The sequence below is a fragment of the Rhinatrema bivittatum genome, chromosome 3 (genome assembly GCF_901001135.1).
Source record: "Rhinatrema bivittatum chromosome 3, aRhiBiv1.1, whole genome shotgun sequence".
NCBI lineage: Eukaryota > Metazoa > Chordata > Amphibia > Gymnophiona > Rhinatrematidae > Rhinatrema > Rhinatrema bivittatum.
In genome coordinates, this window is record NC_042617.1 from 147,669,444 (window position 1) to 147,689,331 (window position 19,888).

The following is a 19,888-nucleotide window of genomic DNA, read 5'->3' on the forward strand; positions in this document are numbered from 1 at the left end:
GAGAAGGGTTCATTTAGCACCATCAGATGACATCACCCATGTTGTCAATGGCTCACGCAGCCTGTCTATGGGGAGCCCCGTTTTCAGGTAACTAAATCTGCTTTCCGCAACCCGTATAAGTTTGTCCACATTTGTAGTGGTGGTGTTCCAGACTGAGGTTAGGTTGGGAGAAAAAAACTACATGTGTAGTTTTGATCAGAAAAAGTATCTGTATAAAAGCAGGTTCAAATCTCTGTGGGCACTTTTTCTCTAAGCAATTTTCAAAGTAAAATTATGTATGTACACAATTAGGGGTAGATTTTAAAACCCTAATGCGCGTAAATCCCAGGCCTTACGCGCGCCGGGCCAGTTTTCAAACAGGCCCAGCCACGCGCAAAACCCCAGGATGCGTGTAAGTGCCAGGGCTTTAAAATGGGGTGGTCTGGGGTACAGGGCTAGAGGCGCCCGGTACAGCGGCCATTTGCTGTTGTGCCAGCGTGCGCAACTTGCTCCTGCTCCTTTGCAGGAGCAAAAGGTAAATCAAAAATATTGTGATAGTTAGGATAGGTAGGGGGTTGGGAAGTTCCTTCCCAGTCCACTCCTTAATTGGAGTGGACAGGGAGGGAAGTGGGGGAAGGCCCCAATGCGTCGCCACATGTATTTGCAAAATTATCCCCCCCTTTGCGTGTGCTGATCTTAAATTTTATAACATGCATGCACCAGCACTCTAAAATCGTGTGTCCATGTGTACGCGTGTAGATTTGAAAATCTACCCCTTTGTGCAAAGACTGGGCAAAATGTTCCCAAGGACTTTGCCACTGTACAGGTAGTTATGAAAGTTCTTATATAGTGATTTGGCTTTTGTAACTTTTCCTTATATATATTTTCTTTTTGTTTAAGGGGTGAAAAGGCTGTCAGTTGCTGAATTAAATGAATTGCTTGAAGAGATTGAGACTGCAATAAAGGATTACTCGGAGGAGTTGGTACAACAGTTGGCGCTGCGGGATGAGCTGGAATTTGAGAAAGAAGTGAAAAACAGCTTCATTTCTGTCCTCATTGAAGTGCAGAATAAACAAAAGGAACATAAGGAAACTGCAAAAAAGAAAAAGAAGTTGAAAAATGGAAGTCCACAGAATGGAAAACAAGAGAGAAGTCACATGCCTGGAACGGTAAGATATCTTCAGCTGTTTGTGCACAGATTCACAGAATATTACTTTGGTTTATACTTGTATCTTATTCATGTTTACTTAGAAGCTATTAATGATTCTGGCCTCTGGGGCTATAATAATCCAGTACTGCAGACTATGTCCAAACCCATAATATATGTTATATTTTGTGTTTCATATGTAGTTCTTTAATTTAAAAAAACAGTAAGTTCCAAAGTTTGTGAATACTCCCTATTCATGGTGATTTGTGTGCAGGATTTGGATTTTAGATTAACTTTCCGAATCTGAGCAGAAGGCAAGTTACAATAAGGTACAGTAAATAGTTCCCCGCCCAAGAAGGCTTCATTTCCTATCCCATTCTGCATGGGAAAACAGTATAGTAAATCTGGCCTTAAGTTTGTACCTGAGGCAATGGAGAGTTAAACAATTTGCTCAAGCTGTCGATGAGGAAAAGGATAGTCTTTGCTTGTTTTCTCCATAGACCTGCTGGATTAATCCTGCCATACAAGTGGGGTGATGTTATCAGACAATGTTGATGTGGAGCATTTCTTGAACAACCTAGAATGTTTGGGTGGTCACATGTGAAACTTCCTGTCACACTAGAACCCTTTAGCTCTGTTTGCAAATTTTATTGGACATACTTTTCTTTCATTGTTTATGGGAAAAAGATTTTCTGTTATGATTGGCCCCTCTTGGTTATCTCTTGCCTCATTTACTCATCAGTTTGTCAGTCTTTAAGTTTACTTTCTTTTTCAACAACAGGTGTTAAGCCTTGTAGTTTTTTCTTCCAAGCAATGCTTATTTATCTACCTCAGTCGACTTTCACAGTTTGACACTTTTATGTCTTTTGATTTCTCTGCATGTTTTCTTCACAATGGCAGAGAATAAAGCCAAATTGTGTTGAACCTGGAATAGGAAGAGGTCCAAAACTGACTACCACAGGGACTGCACTCACTGTCTGAGTTGAGAGTATAATATCCCTAAATGTGACATCTGCTGAAAGATGACCATGATTGGGAGTAGACAATCCAGACCTCTCAATCATTCATCCCAATAAAGTGTAGATGCTAACAATATGAATTTTTTCGTTTTTAACTTGGCATATAAAACAGGGAAAATTTGTAGGCTTGAAACTGTGTCCCTAATGCAGGCCAGGTATTAAATGAAAACACTGACATCCGCTGATATTTCGGTGAATTCCTGCATTGGGGGGAAAGGGTTAAAATATTAACTTATCTGAAAACTCTGCTTCTAGTCTGACGCACTTGTCTCATCCTGCTCTCAATAAAAGCCCAATGTTTTAAAAGCTGAAAGGATGTCATGCCACAACACCGTATCCGTAAAGAAACTTCTGATCACGTCATCCAGTATCTAAAATGAACTTTATTAATCAAAATGAAGCTAACATGTGGAAAGCCATAAATGTCATACAGCTCCTGATGAAAACATATAAAAAAAAAAAGACAGATCCAATTCAGTATTTAAATGACGGAACTGTTGCTGTTCTTTCTGTAATAAAAATTTAGTTAACGTTTCACTAACCAGAGGGGGAATGTTCAATGACACAAAAACATAAATCATTGAAACCTTTCCCCAATGATACAGGAGTTCACCAAAACATCAGCTGATGGAGTTTTCATTTAATACTTGGCATGTATTAGGTACATAGGTTAAAGCCTACAAATGTTTGGTATTTTATTTGCAAATTAAAAACTAAAAAATTCATATTTTTGACATTAGGCATGTCAGAGCTGCCTCGAGTGGTGGCCCTGGGGTGAGCAGGGAGTCAGCTTTAACCCCCTCCCCACACACATTTTTTTGTTTTTTGAGTTGCGTTTTTGTTTTCATTTTGCATTGCCCTTTAAATCTAATGTGGGAGCCTTGAGATTCGCATTAGGGTCCTGAGGCTTCTGTGGTAGATTACCATTTTCTTAGGACGGGTGTTTAACTTAATGCAATGGACAACTTTCTAAGTCAGCTGCGTTAAGTTATTAACATCAGATTGTATATTAATGAGCTGCTTTGCATGGATTTGCAAAATTCATGCATGCAAATTGCATGCAAAGCAGCTCATTGTAATTGGGAGGACATCTGGGCAGAGCTATGGAGAATCGAACAGGGTGGTTGCCAGGTTAGTTTATCGTGAGCAGGCAGGCTTCATTCCGGGTAGAATGGCCGCTGATAATGTGTGTAAAATTGTTAATCTCATCTGGTAGGTTAAAGAGGAGGAGATTCCTACTGTTTTGCGCTCCATGGATGACGAAAAGGCATTTGCTTATGGTTCACTGGCCTTTTTTGTTTCACATTATGGAGAGAATGAATTTTGGGTCTTTTTTTCTGTGATGGCTACATCAACTTTATAATAATCCTCAAGCCTGTGTAAGTCAATGGGGGTTATTCTGATCCGGTTTTGATATGGTGTGGAACGAGGCAGGGCTGCCTGCTTTCCCTACTGTGACTTGTTCTTTTTCTAGAACCTTTGGTGATTAAGATCTGCAATTCAGTTAATATACATTGTGTCATAGTGGGTAATAATAGTTATAAATTGTCATTGTTTGCAGATGTCATACTGTTTATCTTAGAGAATTCCTCTTCTTTGGCTGAAAGTTTGTGAAATAAATCAGTTTAGTAGAGTCTCTGGATTTAAACTAAATTTTGATAAGTTGGAGCTCCTAAATCTTGCTGTCCTGGAGGGTCGACTTATCCAACTGAAGAAAGATTTTCCCTTCAAGTGGACTAACAAGATCAAATATTTGGGTATTCATATTAGTAGTAGGTTAGAGCTCCATGAGTTGAATTATTCACCACTTATACAAACTATCTTTTGTGATATGGACAGTTGGATGGGATGTGATCTATCTTGGATGGGTAGGATAGCGACCACAAAAATGAACGAGCTTCCCAGGATAGATTGTTTTCCAGACACACTCGATACACATCCTTACCCCTATGCACAAGAAGTGGCAACTGTGACTCTTTGCTTTCATTTGGAAATATAGGCCTCCCAGAGTGGCCAAAAATATGTCCCATCCTAAACTTAGGAGTGGTTTAGGGGTTCCTTATCTTAGCTGGTGCTTTGTGGCTGCTCAGCTCCGTGCTATCTTAGAATGGAATAGGGTAGGTGAACAGAAGCAGTGGGTGAAGGTAGAACAAGCATTGGTTGGGGGATTTGCCATTACGGGCAATGACATGGCAACCTCGGTCAACTTGGAAACAGCTCAGATCATTACCCCCCAACAATGAGTTCCACTTTAAGGGTTTGGAAACAATGGCATAAGAATTTAGTTGGCAAGAGAAGGTATTTTTTCAGCTCCCACATAAATTATAATATTGATTTCCCAGCTGGATTAAATCTACATTTCTTTAGGGATTGGTTAGATAGGAGTATTGTTAAAGTGGGGAAACTCTGAGAAGAGGGAAGTTGCCACTCCTTTCAGGTATTAACTGAATGATACAATCTTGGGAATAATGACATTTTCCGATATATTTACAAGTCAGACATTTTATGAGGGCTGAGCGGATAGGTGAAGATCTACTTTTGGGTAAACACAATTTGAGCATCGGTGTGATCATGCTGATAAAATGAGAAGGGTGATAACCAACATCTATGGTTTTTCCAATAAAGACCCAATGGTTAAACCAGTTTTCATGAGAGCTTGGAAAAAGGATTTAGGTCATGAATTATCTGAGACGGAATGGGAATTGGTTTTTGTTAACACTAACAGGAGTTTGATTTCTGTGATGCTCTCTGAAAATAGCTATAAAATGCTATTGAGGTGGTACTTGACCTCTGATTATCTACATAAAGCTTATCCTCAAAGAGCAGACTCATGCTGGATGGGTTGTAGTGTTATGGGGCCTTTTCATATGTGGTGGGAATGCTCATGTATTGTTTTATTTTGGGGGGGGGGGGGGGGGCTTTATACTTAAGAAAACTTGCATATCAACGGAACCATTACCTGAAAGTGCGTTATTAAATTTGCCTTCAAATTTGGAGACTGACATTGAGTGGTTGTTAGCACAAGAAATCCTAATAGCGGCAAAGTGTGAGATAGCTTCTCAGTGGAAATTGGTAGAGGCACTAAGAGTATGTGCAGAGGCTGGAGAAGATTTGTGAATTGAATGAACTGACAGTACTGCAAACTCATACTTTACCAAGGTTGCACTGGATATAGTTGCACTGGAGAAAGTGCAGAGAAGGGTGATGAAAATAAGTGGCATGAACGGCTGTCCTGTGAGGAAAGGCTAAGGAAATTAGGGCTGTTCAGTTTGGAGAAGAGAAGACTGGGGGGAATATGATAGAGGTCTGCAAAATCATGGTTAATCTAGATCATTTTTTTACTCTCTCAGATAATAGAAGGACCAGGATGTTAGTAAGTAGCTCATTTAAAACAAATCGAAGAAAATTCTTTTTCACTCAGCACATAGTTAAGCTCTGGAATTTATTGCCAGAGGATGTGGTTACAGCAGTTAGTGTAACTGGATTTAAAAAAGGTTTGGTTAAGTTCCTAGAGGAAAAATCCATAAAATTATATTAATTAATAAGCAATAGTAGCTTGAGATTTATTTCATGTTTGGGTACTTGCCAGATACTTGTGACTTGGATTGGCCACTGTTGGAAACAGGATACTGGGTCTGACCCAGTATGGCATATCTTATGTTCTTATGTTAAGGTTTAAACGTATATGGGATCTTTTTATAAGTTGGATCTTCTTATGTGTAGATTCTTTATCTAGACTTGATATTGTGTAATTCTTTCTAATTTTGTTATAAGGAGATGGCCATGTATTTATTTATAGGTACTTTTATTTAATTATGATATTTGTTGGGTCTTTGAGTTTACAGTGACAACTTTTAAATGTACATCACAGCTTTGCTTTTATTATGACATGCTCTCTCGATATTTCAGTTCTTAATCTGACAAATGGGGGAGGGTCTGCGGGGATATTGGGGGTTTATAGGGGGTTTGAATGTGTTATGCTTTCTTATATATTTCATTTTACTTTTATGTAATGAAAAATGTTTGCTATAAATATGTAAGCTTGGTTTTGCATTCTTGCAATGTTTTTTTCTGGTCGATGTTGTGGCATTAAATAAAATTTGAAAAAAAAAAAGAAAATGGTTAGACCATTGGAAATTACATTTGCGGATTGTAGTGCAAGCAAAATGGATTACTGTAATTCTGTATACTCTGGCTTAACAAAGAAGTCACTGATAGCATTAGACTTGGTGCAAAATGTCCCTGCCAGGCTAATTACTAGAGCAGGATATAGGGACCATATTCGTCCACTTGCAACAGTTATATTTGCTCCTTATTCAAAAATGAATTATTTTTTGTTTTATTTTTAAGCTGGCTGTTTATAACTTCTTTTGGCATACAAAAAGAAACATACAGGTGATATTGCTTCCTTGATGTCGAGGTACATTACAATGCACAGACACATAATTTACTAAACATAGGCATTGCTTCATCAGCCACAAAAGGTGCACTTGAACATCTTCCACTCTAGCCGGTTTTGTAAAGGTCTTGAAACACACCCCATATGTTTTGAAAAATGAAGATTTCAAGTACAATAAGATATCTTAACCTTTCAGTGTCTGCAATGGCAAGAACCTGATCTCGCCAATGGTCCATCCCAGGGTTATATTTCCAAAAGATGTCTATCGTAAATCTAGCCGCCAGCAAAAGCTGTCTAACCAGAGGCCTGTACTTCCATGGAATTGACAAACCAACCCACCTTTTAAGGAGAGCAATAGTTGGTGTTATACCCATGGGGAAGCCTAAGATATCAGCAATCTCCTGAGTTACTTGTCCCCAGAATTGACTTACTCCTTGACAATTTCACACATATATGTAAGTTTGTGCCCAGTTTAACGCATCCCTTCCAATAAACTGGGTCAACAGTTAGATGTGTATTATGATTTAAAAAAACAGGTGTACAGTTCTGTGCTGTAATCAAATCATTATTTAAACCACTTAGTACAGATAGAGCTATGATGTTCATTAACCCATATACTTTTCCACACTTTATGATCATATGTAGTGCCTAAATCTAATTCAATATCTCTATCAGGTTTGATGATGTCTCAGGCCAGAATACCCTAATAGATAGCTGTAATTCTTTTAAAAGAGGCCACTTGATCACTAAGATTTCTCCATTCCATGCAGAGATCGCAATGGCGTCAAAATTTAACGCAATGGCATTAAAAAGTCCTGCTGACGCCTCTCGCAACTGGTTTAAAAAATTCTGGATAGACTCCACATTAGCTGGTGCTGAGTCTATATATAGATGAGAGAAGACGTGTACAGATGTCATCCCAATTTCCTCTGAGTCTACTGTATTATCACCATTTGACTTTTTAATGATCAAAATGTGAGATCTCCTAGCCGTCTTCTTAACTGCCTTTGCTAAAAAGACTCCCGCTTTGTCTCCATGTTGGTAGAACTAAAGAGTAATGTATTTGAGGGACCTTTCAACCTTCTCATTTCCAAAGACTGCAATTCTTTCCTACAAGCAAGAAGTTCTTATATGTTTTAGCCAAACGGTCTTTTATGCTGAGCCTCTAGCATTTTAATATGAGCTATAAGTTCTTATACTTTAAGTTGATATTCTTTTTTGAGAAAACTCATATAAGCTAATCATCTCACCCCGCAGGCATGCTTTAAAAGTCTATTAAGAATTTGCCCAACTCAAGGCCTGAGTTTCGCCCTTTTATAATAGGGCTGCCTCAGGGGCTATTAAAAAATAAAAATATACATTAGTATATAGAACCTAAAATGGGTAGATTTTAAGACATGTGCGCGCACTACCTGACGCACGCAATTGTGCACCTTGCGCGCGCCGAGCCGCACTACCTTCCCCCATTCCCTTTCCCCTAGCCTGACCTTCCCACCCCTTCCCCTATCTTTTCCCCCTAGCCCTACTCTAACTCCCCTGACTTTTATTTTACCTTTTGCGCACGCCGGCAGCCTGCCGGCACTTGATCCTCAGACACAGTGGTAATGGCCGCTGTCAGAGGCCTCTGGCCCCGCCCCCAGACCGCCCCTTTAGTAAAGCCTCGGCACTTACGCGCATCCCAGGGCTTTACGTGCATCGCCGGGCCTTTTGAAAATAGGCCTGGCATGAGTAACCTTTTGAAAATCCGACCCTGTGTTTTACAAATATAATACAATTATAAAACATAAATATTATGGTAGACAATAAAAAAAAATATAAAAATGTCTATTATTTACATTTTTATATTTTTTATTGTCTACCATAATATTTATGTTTTATAGTCGTACCTATAAGGGAGCTGGGACCAACGTGCCGCAAATGCGCAGTAGAGCCAACAGGCTGCACATGCTCGGAAGAGAGAGCTCTACCCGACTTGCAGATTTGACGCCCAGAACACCAGAGAAAGACGGCGCAGTTCTCGCGCACACTGTAGCACAGGCGCTCCCACTTCCCAACTCATAGCCTGAGCCCATCCCTTCGCCACCGGTGACGGGGGGAGGGAGTACAGGCCCTCCCACGATGTGCCGGTCTGACCGATGGAATCTCGCCTGTTTGAACGGGCCTAACGGCTAGTTGTATTATATTTGTAACACATATGTTTTAGGTTCTATATACTAATGTATATTTTTATTTTTTAATAGCCCCTGAAGCAGCCCTATTATAAAAGGGCGAAACTCAGGCCTTGAATCAGGCAAATTCTTAATAAATATTTTAAAGGACATTCGGTGTTATCCCTTTTTTTGTTTCCTCAACGGTTTCGATAAACTATCTTCCTTATTTTTTTTGGGACCATGCTTTAAAAGTCTCCCACCTCAGAATAGGTGTATAATCTATCTCAGTGTTGTATGCATTAAAATCAGAAGTTGCCTCCTTATGCAAATTTGGGAACTGTTTGAGGCCCAACAAGGATGTATTCATTAGCGGCGCTCAGATATAGAGAGATTTCCATGGGGGAATGATTGGCTATTGTATTAGCTAAAATTTGACTATCTTTGATTCTGGATACAAAATGTAGCATGCAGAGGAAATAATCCAATCTACTATACATGTTGTGCCTTGGAAAGTAGAAGGTATAATCTTTATCTTTAGGGTGTTGAATACGCCATATATCAATAAGTGCAAAGGTATCCATTAGATCTTTAGTGCTAGACACTACAGATGCCCCTGCTTTTGGTATGGACATTTTACCCATAGAAGAGTCAGGGCATACATTACAATCACCCCGAGACATAGTTGTTAAAATCCAAACACAGCTATTGTATCCATTAGGGCAGGGGTCAGGAACCTTTTTGGCTGAGAGAGCCATAAACGCCACATATTTTAAAATGTAATTCCATGAGAGCCATACAATATGTTTAAAACTAAATACAAGTAAATGTGTGCATTTTATGTAAGATCACACTTTTAAAGTACAATAAGTCTCTGAAAATATTACACCAGGCCTTAAGACACCAATACATCTCCTATTAGGAAAACGGACCAAGTCAGGCTGCTATAGAGTCCTACACAGAAACTACACGCCAGCAGAAAACCTCACCTGAATCACGTGCTGTCCCTCACCTAACATAGAATAAAGAGACCAAAACGCATAACAAGAAGCATGCAGAAAAAACTGAATTGGAAACTGCAACAAGCCAGAGTCTCTGTATGCAGTGTAACAAAGGAAAAAAGAAACATCACCCATCCTTATAAAACAAATCAAGAAATATAAAATCATCAGCAGTAAAACTGTACTAACAAAAAGAACATATTTTGAAACAGCTGATGAGTGGAATATCCAATAATTAAAAACTCATATAAAACATTTCCAGATACCAACAAAATATTTCAAAATAGCAGACACAAAGACCCAGTAATGAAAAATAATAAGGATACAAAAATTTTTTTGCTCTGCATACCTGGGAACGTTTGATATCCAGGTGTCCTGAGATTGTTCTGAATTTGCAGGAGGTGGGGTGGTTTGCTTGGAACTTTTTCCTCTCTGTCACATACCAGCGCTCTCTCTCACACTGGCTCTCAATGACACACCTATACACACATGCTCTCAGTACTCACATACACACATGTTTTTTCTCTCTCACTTATATAGGCTCTTAATTACACATTTACACACATGCTGTCTATCTTTTCACGCTTACACACACACACAGGCTTTCAATCACATAAATACATGCTGTCTTTTTCTCTCACATGCTTACAAACATGTCCTCTCTTTCTCTCATTTACACACAGGCTCTCAATCACATACTCACATGCTCCCTCACCTAAATCAGCCCTCAATCACACACAGACACACATGGTCTCTCTCTTACTTATACACACAGGCTCTTAATCATACATACACATGATTTCTCTCACACACAAAGGATCTCAATCATACACACATACTCTTTCACACAAACAGGTTTTCAATCACAAACTTACACATACAGGTTCCCAATGGTAAACTTACATTCATGCTCTCTCTCTCACAGGCAGGCTCTCAATCACAGACATACTCTCTTTCACATGTACAGGCTCTCAATCATTCACATACATGCAATCTCTCACTCTCTCACACACACACACACACGCCCCCCCCCCCCCCCCGCGGCCCGGAAGAGAAAGTGGAGAGTATCGGGTGCCTGCGCGGCAAGAAGAGGCCACGCTAGTGCGCTCGGCATCGGCCCGAAGAAAAGAAGACTGCAGCGCGGCTCAGAGGAAAATGAAGAGCTTCAACCGCGGCCGATGGGACTCCGCCTCCGCGAGGGCTGAAAATGAAGAGGTTAGCGTTGGGAGGAGGCTGCTGCCGCGAGTTCCCGGGGTGGGGGTGAGGGAGAGAGAGAGTGGCTCGCTCATTCACTCTCTCTCTCCCCCACCCCGGGAACTCGCGGCAGCAGCAGCCTCCTCCCAACGCTAACCTCTTCATTTTCAGCCCTCGCGGAGGCGGAGTCCCATCTGCCACGGTTGAAGCTCTTCATTTTCCTCCGAGCCGCGCTGCAGTCTTCTTTTCTTTGGGCCGATGCCGAGCGCACTAGCGTGGCCTCTTCTTGCCGCGCAGGCACCCGATACTCTCCACTTCCTCTTCCGGGCCGCGGGGGGGGGGGGGTGGGGCGGGAAGAAGAGAGCACGCCGGTGCCGCTGACTCCAGCTGTCCTGCTGCGTTCCGCCCGGGCTGACAGCATTTTAAGCCCGGGCGGAGGAGGACCGGGGAGCAGCTGGTCAGCGGGAAAGTGTGGCGACACTTGTCTGCGAGCCAGATGCAGCCCTCAAAAGAGCCATACCTGGCTCGCGAGCCATGGGTTCCCGACCCCTGCATTAGGGCCTTGTAAAACTGTTTGATCATAATTTGGACCATATATATTTACCAGAGTAAAATTAGTAGAAAAAAGCATACATTCCAATATTACATATCACCCCTTCATGTCAGCTTGATAAGTGTACAGTTAAGGAAATTGTTTTGTCCACCAAGACGCACACCCCTGTACTTCTTGAGTTATATGAAGAATAAAAAATGTCCCACCTATCCCTGTTTTGGTTTATCATGCTCCCAGTTCATCAGATGTGTTTCCTGAAGCATTAAAATCTGAATTTTATTTCTGTGCACAGGTTGCAAAATATACTTCTGTTTAATAGGAGAGGATATCCCCCTAACTTTAAAGAAACACCACATCTGTCATTACTTAGCATTTACTTCTGTAACCAGCAGAATAATTAGTACATAGACAAAGATAAAACAATACCAGAGGTTCTGACCCAACTCCATAGGACCTGTGAAACTCTTAATCTCAATGTACCACCATATACATGCCATGCGTTGTATAACCCTTGGAAGCAAGAAAGTCTGTAGTAATAAATTGTCTTTTAATCTCCCCTTTTCCTAATTCTCCTAACAAGCCCCATCTAACTCCCCAATCGCTTACCTAAAATAACCTCTTAACATAACTATGAGAGCATGATTGGCGGCTTTTGATATCGTTGACCATGCTATTTTACTTTCCCATCTAAAAGAAATCAGAATAAATTATATCATCCTAAATTGGTCCATATCCTTCCTTAACAACCGTTTTTTCCAAGTCAAGATAAAATAATTGAATATCTAACAAGATACCTCTTGAAACTGGAGTACCACAGGGATCCACACTTTTGGCCACACTTTTAACATACCGGTATATCTTCTGCCAGTTTGCCATTTTCTCTCTGGTTTAGGATTACATTTTTTACATTTATGCTGATGACTTAGTTTCTTGTACCCATTGATATTTCAATAGAGCAGTCTTTTAAAACTATAGTAGTTTACTTAAATGCTATTAAACAATTGTTAAAACACATGAAACTAGTCTTAAACACAGAGAAAACAGAGATACTGCTGTTAGAATGAAAGTGCATGAATAATGATATTCCCCCTCTATCTTTCGACAACAATATTAAGATAAAACCATCACTATTTGCAAGGGATTTGGGAGTTACACTTGACACCAAGCTAGGTTTAAAAAAACATATCACCTCAAAATTGAAGGACGGCTGCTTTAAACTCCTAACTCTGAGAAGACTGAAACCTTTATTGGAACCCAAAGACTAGTTCTACAGTTCCTGATATTCTCAAATATCGACTACTGTAATGCCCTGTTACTTGGTCTGCCACATAGTACAACAAGACCTCTTCAAGTACTACAGAATGCCACTGCAAGGGTCCTGACCGGGGTCAGAAAATGTGACCATATTTCCCCCCTCTTAGTCTCATTACACTGGCTCCCTATAAACTACTGCATACAATACAAAATTGCCTGCATTCTACATAATATAATTCATGGAACTAAGACTGAATAGCTTAACGCGGCAATTCGGTTGCATATCCCACAAAAAAATCTCAGGTCTGCCAACAAAGGTCTATTAACGATACCCACAATAAAGACAGCAAGGCTTAACAAAGTATGAGAGGGCAATCTCAATTGCAGGTCCAAAGTTTTGGAACACGCTGACCACACAAATACAGCTGCAAACAGACACACAGAATTTTAAATCCAACCTCAAAAAGTGGCTATTTACATGTGCTTATGTAGAGAATGGTTAACCAACACTATGCCTTTATTTTGAAACTATAATTTAGTCTATTTATTTATTGTATTTTAGCTGTGCTTCCACAATTTTTAGTATTATGAATATGCATCCTATCTTATTATATAGTACTTTTAGTCTTAATTTTTAACAGCTATTGACAATGTTTTATTTCCTTCTTTGATATTTTAGCTATTATTACTCTTTTATACTATTATTGTATTTCCTTGATTTTTAAACGATTGTACATCGTTGTGAAGGGTTTTACTGGTGTGACGGTATAAAAAACCAAATAAACCATAAACCACCCACCCACAACTCCCATCCAAACTCCTTCCCACCCCTCACACAGACCAGTGATCTCTCCGGTGGGATATCCATTGGTACCGGATGAGGCTTGCACATCCCCCCACACAATCCCCTTTGTCACTGGAACTGCAATTCACCACAACTCCCTCTCAGACTACCCCCACCAATTATGGAATATAAAAAATATATAGTCATTTGAAATATATATTCCTAAGAAGTCTGATTAGAGGATGATAAAAATAAATAAATCCTCAGATACCACACCCAAAGACCATGTCAGCACATTCCAAACACCAGTTTATGCATATATCCACACGCTCCTCCAGGCCGAGCAAGGCACCAATACTCTGCCCTTCATCATGCATAAACTCATACAAAAGTGAAGAATTCCATGCAGCCAAGTTGTAGGACAAAAAGCTAGAGTCTTAGTGAAGCCATAACTCCCTGCCAATCCCAAGGAGGGTACCCCCTGAGGAATCTTAATGCTGCCCCCCCCCACGACTGTAAAGATGGTTTTGGTGCCTTTTACTCATGTGCTGAAGAGGTCCTAATAGGTTCGTGGGACCTTCAAAATATGCCCCCTTTTAAGCAAAAATAAAAAAAATACACTGTATATACAATTACTTGTGGGTAGGTTTTCCGCCAGAGGCCATAGTAAACCAAGCAGTCAGCGATTTGAAATTAGAGAATTAGAGAGGCTTGCAAGTCCTCCTGTTTAATTCCAGAGCTAGACTTCCAGAACAACTAAAACATTGTCCATGCTTCAGGATCAGAGCAGATTTTGTACTCTTATGTTTCTCTGCTGCTGCAATCATGTTGAAAAGTAAAGGTTTCGTACCCGCAAACACCTTCAACTTAGTGGGGTACAATATTGCATATATGAGATTCAAATGCTGCAAATCTTTCTTCACTCCAAGAAACACTTGATGCTTCTTCTGCAACTCTGTAGAAAAATTGGGAAGATCATGATTTTACTTCCTTGGAAGTTGAGAGAATCTGCTTCTCTGGGAGGCCAATCACTCATATAGTGCAGCATCGGGACCGATTTTTCAAATCATTGATCTTAACTACCAGAGCTGTATTTAAAGGCTCCATTTGCTCTACCTAAGCAGTGACAGAGGTAAGTGACATCTCTAAGTCGATGATCCTGGATTCAGCCTCATCAATTTTATTTGTAGTCTCCTGTACCCTTTGTACTAAGCTAACTTTGTAAACTATTATGCTCAGCCAAGAATTCAGCTTTTTGGAGAGCCTATCAGCTAAACTCTCCATTAATTGCTTAATATAAGGAGTTCAGTCACTGACCTCATTTTCCTGCATTCCTTCTTTGACATCTGAAGCTGAGTCTTCCGCATCATGGCACAGATGCAACTTGGACTAAATGGCTCAATTTCTTTTCTCTTTTTAGATGCCTCTTCAGCCCATATGGAAGGTATTGACCAGCTGCCCTGATCTTTATATTGTGTCAAGTTGCATTAATATTTTCCAGTTATCTCAATGATCTTTGAAAAGTACGCTCATAGTTTCTCTTTGAGTACTGTGTACAGTTCTGGTCACCGCATCTCAAAAAAGATATAGTTGCACTGGAGAAGGTACAGAGAAGGGCGACCAAAATGATAAAGGGGATGGAACAGCTTCCCTATGAGGAAAGGCTAAAGAGGTTAGGGCTGTTCAGCTTGGAGAAGACACGGCTGAGGGGGAATATGACAGTGGTCTTTAAAATCATGAGAGGTCTAGAACGGGTAGATATAAATCGGTTATTTACACTTTCAGATAATAGGACTAAGGGGCAATCCATGAAGTTAGCAAGTAGCACATTTAAAACTAATAGGAGAAAATTATTTTTCACTCAATGCACAATTAAGCTCTAGAATTTGTTGCCAGAGGATGTGGTTAGTTCAGTTAATATAGCTGGGTTTAAAAAAGGTTTGGATAAGTTCTTGGAGGAGAAGTCCATTAACTGCTATTAATCAAGTTGACTTGGGTAATGGCCTCTGCTATTACTGGCATCAGTAGCATGGGATCTTCTTAGTGTTTGGGTACTTGTCAGGTTCTTATAGCCTGATTTGGCCACTGTTGGAAACAGATTGCTGGACTTGATGGACCTTTGGTCTGACGCAGTATGGTAATTTCTTATGTTCTGCGGTTCCACATTTTAATGATTATCAATTACAAATGACCAGAAATAAGTTGGGTTTTTTTGTTTTGTTTTGTTTTTTAATAGGTCAGCAGCTGTGAAACTCAGTCTGATATCTTAAAGGAAGAATGGGGTTATTTGACATTTAAAAAGAAATTGAAAACACTTCTTTTCAAACAAGGGTGTGGATAGGTATTAGTTATATTGTATTCTGTTTGATTTTTTTTTTTTTATGTAGTTTGTTTTAAAATGATGAAAGTGTATTTTATAATCCAGATTTGGACAAGGTATCTTTGGGAAGCACAGAATATAAGTTGTTTAAAAAATAAATGAGGGGGAAAGGAAGTTGGGAGAGAAGGGAGCCAAGTGGCAGGAGATTGACGGGGCAGTCCAGTGAGGGGGAGATGGAGGATGAGGGGAGAATTGGAGACATGAAGTGTTGGGATAGGGAGAACTAGAGGATAGATGAGAAGGAGAGATGAGATCCAGTTGTGAGAGTAGAGAAGGTGAAGTAATGGTGATGTGAGGGAGAGATATAAAGACAGAGAAAAGAGGAGTTAAGGAAAATTAGATGAAAGAGAATTATAGACATCATGGGAGGGGAGGAAGTGATGAAGACATGGAAAGGAGACCTTGGAAAAGGAGTTATGAGAAGACAGACAAGAGGAAATCAGGAAAAAAGAAAATAAGATTAATGCAAGAAAATCCCCACCCATATAACAAAAGTAAAAAAAACAAATTGTTTAGTGACTGGAATATGTAACACAGTGATCTAGTAGCTGTATGGCTCCTAGAGTAAACTGGAATTTTTTCTTGCTATGATGGCTTTTATTGGATCAATGCAAGTATCATCCAAAAATGTTGTACATGAATTATCAAGACCACATAGATCCCCTCTTCAGATGTGAATAATGCCTCTAATGTGACATCTAAAGAAGAACCTCTGTGGCTTCAAAAGCTCATGTACAATATTTTTAGATAATTTGTACTCTGCAGTAAAAGGTTTCAGCCACTCTATACTGGATGCTTGTGGCATGAAACATGCTGTGTAGTTTCTGCAGATTTTCCAAGACCTATATCTGTAAGGTGCATCCTATCTGCCCAAAAATGATCCTTGTATGCCCCCATCAGCTTGTTCTGCCTTATTTCCTCCTCATTCAGAATTCTAACATAGTTGCTCATTTCCCCATTCACTTTTTTCCTGCTCCTCTCGATTCCCTTTGTTTCTTATTCCCATCAAAACTAGCCTTGGAATGATGAGACTAGATTGAAATTGCCCTTGACCACTGCATTTTTTATCAGTCTTACATTTATTTTTATTTTAATGGTCAGAGTGATACCTTAAGGAACACCCATCATCTCTTAAAAGGATTGTGAGATGGGGAAGTGACGTCACCCTCTCGGGATAGTCGTTTGAGTGCTATGCTCCGTTTTAGACTTTGCAGCAATTTTTAGACCTGCATTATAACACTCAGATTGCCAGTCTGTGCTTGAAGAGAGGAACTATGGCTTTGAGAAAAAAATGGATGGACTTGAAACAGTTTTCTTTTGAAAAGAGCGGTACCCGTTTTGGGGCCTTGTGCGACTTGACAGAGTCTGCAAATGCAGAGAGCATGTCTGGCCTGAACACCGTCTTGAATATTGCAACCAGGAGTAAGGTAGAAGAGCCTTCTAAAGAGGATTTTCAAATATGGTTTAAGGAAAGACTGTCCAATATTAAACCTCTGAAAAGGATATTAGGGAGGCTGTATCTGAGATGAAATCAGATTTGGTGGAGTTTGGCAAGTGTGTGGAAAAGGTAGAAAATACTGTAGAAGATCAATTGGCTGTGGTGACGCAGTTAAAATGAGAAATGGTGGGTCTACAATCTAAAAAGCACATGGCAAGGAGTAAATGTATTCCATCTGTGTTTGCTGTAGATGCAGAAAAAGCATTTGACAGAGACAATGTAAGAACATAAGTTGCCATACTGTGTCAGACCAAGGGTCCATCAAGACTATCATCCTGTTTCCAACAGTGACCAATCCAGGTTGCAAGAACCCAAACATTAAGTAGATCCCATGCTATTAATGCCAATAATAGCAGTGGCTGTTCCCTAAGTCAGCTTGATTAGTAGTTTATCCAAACCTTTTTTAAAACCAGCTACACCAACTACACTAACCACCTCCCCTGGCAACAAATTCCAGAGCTTACTTGTGCATCGAGGGCCGGATTTTAAAAGGGTTATGAGCGTAACCCTCTTAAAAGGCCCCTGCGCGCGCCGAGTCTATTTTGCATAGGCTTGGCGGCGCGCGCAAGCCCCGGGGCTTCGCAAAGGGGGCGTGTTGGGGGCGTATTGGGTGGGCGGCGCGAATATCTGGGCAGGGCGGGAGGCATGTCGGGGTGTGAGGCTGGCCCAGGGGCGTGGTCGAGGCCTCTGGACCAGCCCCTGGGTCGGGTGATGGTGCGCCATAATATTTTTGGAGATGTGGCGACCAGAACGGCATACAGTACTCAAGGTGCGCTCTCACCATGGAGTGATAGAGGCACTATGACATTTTCCGTTTTATTGACCATTCCCTTCCTAATAATTCCTAATATTGGGGTAGATTTTCAAAAACGGCGCGTTCGTGTACTTTTGCTGGCGCATCAGGCGCAAGCAAAAGTACGCAGGATTTTAGTAGATACGCGCGTAGCTGCTAAAATCCTGGATCGGCGCACGCAAGGCTATCGATTACGTATAGCTGGCGCGCGCCGAGCCGCGCAGCCTACCCCCGTTCCCTCCGAGGCCGCTCCGATTTCGGAGCGGCCTCGGAGGAAACTTTCTTTTGCCCTCCCTTCCCCTACCTAACCCACCCGCCCGGCCCTGTCTAAACCCCATCCTTACCTTTGTCGGGGGATTTACGCCTCCCGGAGGGAGACGAAAATCCCCGCGTGCCAGCGGGCCACTAGCGCGCCGGGACGCAACCTGGGGGCGGGTACGGAGGGCGCGGCCACGCCCCCGGACCCGCCCCCAAAACGCTGCCGCCGCGCCGACCGGGCCCGCCCCCGACACGCCCCCCTCGCCAAACCCCGGGACTTACGCGAGTTCCGGGGCTCTGTGCGTGCCGGTGGGCCTATGTAAAATAGGCCCACCGGCGAGCAGGGCTCTTAAAATCCGCCCCATTCTGTTTGCTTTTTTGACTGCCGCAGCACAATGAGTCCACAATTTCAATGTATTATCCATTATGATGCCTAGATCTTTTTCCTGGGTGATAGCTTCTAATATGGAACCTAACATCGTGTAAATACAGCATGGGTTATTTTTCTCTATATGCATCACCTTGCACTTGTCCACATTAAATTTCATCTTCCATTTGAATGCCCAGTCTTCCAGTCTCGCAAGATCCTCCTGCAATTTATCTCAATCCACTTGTGATTTAATTAGTCTGAATAACTTTGTATTATGTGCAAATTTGATTACCTCTCTCTCTGGAAAGGAATAATATATTATTCCTTTCCAGATCATTTATAAATATATTGAAAAGCACCGGTGCAAGTACAGATTCCTGAGGCACACCACTGTTAACCCTTTTCCACTGAGAAAATTGATCATTTAAACCTACTCTCTGTTTCCTGTCCTTTAACCAGTTTGTAATCCACGAAAGGACATTGCCTCCTATCCCATGGCTTTTTAGTTTTCTTAGAATCCTCTCATGAGGGACTTTGTAAAACACCTTTTGAAAATCCAAATATACTACATCTACCAATGCACCTCTCTCCACATGTTTATTAACCCCTTTAAAAAAAAAAAAATGAAGCAAATTGTTGAGGCAAGACTTCCCTTGGATAAATCCATGCTGACTGAGTTCCATTAAGCTATGTCTTTTTATTTGATTTTGATCTTTGCAATAATTTCCACTATTTTTCCTGGCACTGCAGTCAGGCTCACCAATCTATAGTTTCCTGAATCATCACTGGAGCCCTTATTAAATATTGGGGTTACATTGGCCACCCTCCAGTCTTCAGGTACAATGGATGATTTTAATGATAGATTACAAATTTTAAATAGATCTGAAATTTCATTTTTTAGTTCCTTCAGAACACTGGGGTGCATACCATCCAATCCAGATGATTTAAGAACATAAGAAATTGCATGCTGGGTCAGACCAAGGGTCCATCAAGCCCAGTATCCTGTTTCCAACAGAGGCCAAACCAGGCCACAAGAACCTGGCAATCACCCAACCACTAAGAAGATCCCATGCTACTGATGCAATTAATAGCAGTGGCTACTGGCTATTCCC

General features: G+C 41.0%; 1 protein-coding gene across 1 annotated transcript in view; it reads left to right on the top strand.

The window, feature by feature from the left end:
• FEZ2 (fasciculation and elongation protein zeta 2) overlaps window positions 1-19,888 on the top strand; it is a 204,408-nt gene that overhangs the window by 141,585 nt on the left and 42,935 nt on the right. Inside the window, exon 6 of the mRNA XM_029593827.1 lies at window positions 880-1,148. Coding sequence (XP_029449687.1) covers window positions 880-1,148 — 269 coding nt within the window. The remainder of the gene's footprint in view (window positions 1-879; window positions 1,149-19,888) is intronic.